We start from the raw sequence: 4,670 nt of genomic DNA, 5'->3' as shown, positions 1-4,670 counted from the left end.
TTTTTTTGCCGCTGAGGGTTAGATGAACGAAACGAATAAAGTACTTTAGAAAATTAGAACAAAACAAGGTTATGCTAGGTGCAGCAGTGATCATTTGGATTTTAAAGGAAATCCAAGGTGAACAATTACGTGGGCAGATAAAAGAGAGAAATTTAAAATGCCGTGAAAACACTGAGAATTGGAGACACTGTAGTGAGACTTACTACCTGTTCACAAATAATATTCAGCACGGTTTCTCCAATATTATGTTATTTTACTTTTATTTGATTGCTGATCGCATTTTCGCCCATTTTTCAATATACAAACTGAATAGGTATTTTAATGCTTGAGGTCAAGAATATCATGAATTTACCATCTATATTTTTTTGAAATTACCATCAAATTTCGCAACTTTGAGTCCATAGTCAACCAGATACAACATGAGCTATAGAGGAGTTTTGATAAGAAAACTAGATCCAAAATTATAAATATTTACAGTTTACTGCAGTCTCTACCTACATTAGACGGAAATGTTACTTGAAATGAGAATGTTTACGAGCTTCTGCATGACACACACACATGCTTATACTATTCATCAACCATGTAAAAAAGACGCTCAACCAAAGAACGCATAAAATGATGTATGCGACCAATAAAGCTGAAAGTGTCGTATTAAAAGTGTTACACTTCCGTGTATCGTATTTTAAAATAGAACCCGTTTATTTTTATGCCAATTAGTGGCGAAGTCGCTTTGTGGGCACAACTTTGGCACTAATGTATTGTTCTTGCGTCAAAGATGCTCTACAAGTTACATATCAGTTTGTGCAGTGACCGCATAATGAATGGTTTTGAATTATTCTTAAATATTTTATCCAATTAGCAACGTTTAGATGCACGCCTGCTTAACCCAATGAGCACAACATGCTCCTTATTTTATGAATAAAATGTTTTTTTTAAATTGACAGTGAATATTTGCCTTACCAGGCGACGAGCGTGTAGGTGGACCATATGACACTATTTTCACGTTTGCCGCCGAATAAACAGATGGGAAAACGCGCTATTCACTCGCACGCACTCGAAACTTGAACAAAAGTGATAATATATGCTTTTTTGAGACTAATTTGGGCAAATAACTTCATGACAAACGGTTTGTCACTTACCTGAGTCCATCGGAGGTTGTGCGGCCATCACTTGTTTTGTTTTGTTGTTGTGTTTCCAAGGAAACAGCGATTTCAACATCCTGGAGCACGTGTTTGCAGTGTTGCCAGCAGCAGGAGTGCGGCGCGATCGCCGAGAAAATATTGCTTGCATCGGCTAACAGTCGTGTATTGTTTCTGAAAGACCGTCGAACCGGTTAGCTCCGATGCGGATTTCGTAATCCCAACTCTAGATTTTTCAAAGCATCCGTTAAAAAATCTGAATGTATTTTTGGATCAGCAGGATGGTCGGTAGGAGGTTACGGCGGAAGTGCCGCTTTGCTGTGAGTAAATGCCGCTGCTTGAGAGCGTTTGTTTCATTTCGCTTTTAAGACTCTGTGTAGAAAACACCTATAAACCCAAAAATGCAGTACGAACTATACTTATACTTACGAACCCAAACAAACCCAACCGCATCTTCCACATTTCAAAAAATGAAAAAATGGAAATTTTCTCAGAATGTATCAAATTTTACATCATGATGAATGCATCGAACTCATTAAAAAAACATGGTAGAAGTTTCAGATCCGAAATAAGCTAAAAAATCTAAACCAACCCAAATTGAATGAATCTACATGCTAAGATATCCAAGGAAACATTTTCATTAACTTAAACCGTTTTGCGCAGTTTGGCACCAACACTCGAAATTTAGCCTGACAATGAGGATTTTCCTTAAACTTGGTGAGTGTTTTTTGGCTTAATTTATGGACCATCCAAGAATTGTGAAAAATTCACTGAAACTGCTTAGTTTAAAGTGTTCTTTAAAGTAAAACAAGAACAACCAAAAAATTCGGATCTCCTAAAAAAGTTAACTACAAATTGATGAAACTACAGTGACTGTATAGGTACATACTGTATAATGTTTTGAAAACCAAAAAAATTAAACAGAGACAAGTAATAAAAATTATTATTTGTCTCCGGATGCAACAGGCTCTCTCATAAGATCCGAACGACCAAGCAGCGCACTATCGCCGTCCCTTTTTATTTGTGTTCAATAGAATAGGCACGCACGAGACTGACGAGACTAAATTACAGCTGATCACAATAAAGTGAATGCGATCTAGTGTTGCCATTAGCCTTGTTTTATGCATTAGCCAGACAGGTACTTGTCTATGCTCTCGTCTTTATCTATGCTCTGACATTAGCAAAAAAAATTGGACAGGCAGGGAAGATTTGCTGGTGGTCCTCATCACCGGCGCGACAGTTTTTTTGAAGTTGCGGAAATTGTTGATTTGATTAAAGCAATAAAAGGAGTTAATATGAGCGGTCTTTTGAAAGTGCAGTCTGGACTATTTGGCCGATGCTTAAATCATGTTTTCAGTAAGGTAAGGTTAGGACACCTGGTCGGAGATGGAAGACTCTTCGTTATGTAACTTTTGCCTTTATTATTTCCCTATTTTTGGGGTTTATTTCAAGCCCGGAAGCAATTCTGGGAACGGCAGGGCTACGCCTACTTTCTCCAATTAATAATCGAACATTAAACGTTGCAGCCCCATGCTTATGGGCTGTATAGTTGAAGAGCATTTGTAACGCTCTTTGATACTTGTATTATAGGCACCCGGGGCTTTCGGGTCGAACCGTTCACTGCACATCAACGTGGACAGACAAAGTGCCAAGCAATGTGATGCCGGGGCAGGTTCATCAGCATACCCCTGTATTGATCACACCTACGATGCTGTTGTGGTGGGTGCAGGTGGGGCTGGCCTTAGAGCCGCTTTTGGCCTGGTCCAGGAGGGTTTCAAGACCGCTGTAATTACCAAACTGTTTCCCACTCGATCCCATACTGTTGCTGCTCAAGGGGGCATCAATGCAGCCCTAGGTAGGTCTAACTATGCTTAAATCGATAGTTTGTACAGGCAAGATTCCATCAAATGTTCTTATGAAGTTTTTCACTACGGTCTATTTAAAATTAACTTGATCCGGGCGACGGTTCCGGTCATCCGAAACTTTTTAATTGAATAATCACTGTTTCATTAAAATGCATTTTATTTTCAGTTTGTTAATAGTTGGTAATGGTCTGCCTAATGTTTTTTAAGTATTTGTTGGTGCCACTTTAGATGAGAGTAGTGGAGTATGTGGTGTTTGCTAAACGCTCCCAATCCGCGGATTTCAGCTGTAATCCAGTTTGCCTGCAGTTTTAGTTTCTTTGTACTTGGGTAATCAGGGTTACAAAGCCCTCTAAACCATAAATTAACGTCATTTTGAGTTCATTCAATAGTTTATCTTAACGCCGAATGAACTTCGGCATCGCCATAAACTTTTCAAGTCTTTCGACTAATTTAACACTTGGTTTTAAGCGGAATATCTTTTCGAACCACATTGTAAAGTTTCTAATCAATTATGAAGTGTTGTTTAAAATAGCAGCCTGTTCAGAATGAGGTGGACATCATTGTAAACTTAGGCATTTTTGAAAAGCTTCGACCAAGTAAAAAGTTCGATTTGAAAGTCTTAGAACATCTTAGAATCTCTTAGAACACAAAAGAACAAATTCACATGATAATGTGATAATCCCCCAAGTTGGATCATGCACCACTTTTATTATCATTATTACTTGTCGCAGTATACCCTGTAAGATGATGCTAATTGTAATGATTGCAGGCAATATGGAAGATGATCAATGGCAATGGCACATGTACGACACTGTGAAAGGTTCCGATTGGCTCGGAGATCAAGACGCCATACACTACATGACCCGTGAAGCGCCAAAAGCGGTAATCGAGCTGGAGAACACTGGAGTGCCGTTTTCCAGGACACAGGATGGCAAAATCTATCAAAGAGCTTTTGGGGGCCAGTCTTTGAAGTTTGGCAAAGGAGGCCAAGCGCATAGGTAACTGTTTTAATACGAAACAAATGGGTTTTTAAATGAAGATTTCGGTTGGTTAGGTGTTGCTGTGTGGCCGACCGGACTGGGCACAGTCTGCTGCACACGTTGTATGGACAGAGTTTAAGGTATGACTGTCATTTTTTCGTCGAATATTTCGCGCTCGATCTAATCGTTGAAAACGGGGAATGCAAAGGAGTCATGGCACTGTGTCTGGAGGATGGGACAATCCACAGGTTTAGGTCTAAAAATACTGTAAGTGTGCACTGAAAATGTTTATAAAATCCCTCTGGTTAATGGGGGCTGTACCTTACATAGATTTATCAATGATTTTAAACTAAGGTGCTGGCAACTGGAGGCTATGGACGTGCGTTTTTCTCATGCACATCAGCGCACACTTGCACAGGGGATGGCACTGCCATGGTAGCGAGAGCGGGGTTGCCCAGCCAAGATCTAGAATTTGTTCAGTTCCACCCCACCGGCATCTATGGAGCTGGATGTCTAATTACAGAAGGATGTAGAGGTATTCTTACAAGCGGATGCACGTAAAATTCTGGTGCTTTCATTGATGTATAGCCCGAGCTGGGCGATGCGAGTAGAACGCGATTTTTTAGTGGTCATTTTCTTTCATTACGCTCATGCTGTTATTGGAGACATTGGCAATTAGAAAAGTG

General features: G+C 39.8%; 2 protein-coding genes across 4 annotated transcripts in view; one reads left to right on the top strand and one right to left on the bottom strand.

The window, feature by feature from the left end:
• Positions 1–1,526, bottom strand: part of LOC109536621 — an 11,142-nt gene extending 9,616 nt beyond the window's left edge. For 2 of the 3 annotated variants that reach the window (XM_019902911.2, XM_019902912.2), the window contains exon 1: positions 1,140–1,526. In XM_019902911.2, coding sequence (XP_019758470.2) covers positions 1,140–1,290 — 151 coding nt within the window. In that variant the 5' untranslated portion in view covers positions 1,291–1,526. The remainder of the gene's footprint in view (positions 1–1,139) is intronic. The other variant, XM_019902916.2, reaches the window with a different exon arrangement.
• A 757-nt stretch (positions 1,527–2,283) lies between these two features.
• Positions 2,284–4,670, top strand: part of LOC109536623 (succinate dehydrogenase [ubiquinone] flavoprotein subunit, mitochondrial) — a 6,611-nt gene continuing 4,224 nt past the window's right edge. Inside the window, exons 1-5 of the mRNA XM_019902918.2 lie at positions 2,284–2,500; positions 2,730–2,994; positions 3,774–4,002; positions 4,059–4,251; positions 4,339–4,519. Of these exons, the coding sequence (XP_019758477.2) occupies positions 2,435–2,500; positions 2,730–2,994; positions 3,774–4,002; positions 4,059–4,251; positions 4,339–4,519 (934 nt within the window). The 5' untranslated portion in view covers positions 2,284–2,434. The remainder of the gene's footprint in view (positions 2,501–2,729; positions 2,995–3,773; positions 4,003–4,058; positions 4,252–4,338; positions 4,520–4,670) is intronic.

The sequence above is a fragment of the Dendroctonus ponderosae genome, unplaced genomic scaffold (genome assembly GCF_020466585.1).
Source record: "Dendroctonus ponderosae isolate FM_Combo_2020 unplaced genomic scaffold, Dpon_F_20191213v2 Dpon_F_20191213_2, whole genome shotgun sequence".
In the NCBI taxonomy this organism is placed as follows: domain Eukaryota; kingdom Metazoa; phylum Arthropoda; class Insecta; order Coleoptera; family Curculionidae; genus Dendroctonus; species Dendroctonus ponderosae.
The sequence above is the reverse complement of the archived record's forward strand: the minus strand, read 5'-3'. Positions and strand labels throughout refer to the sequence as shown.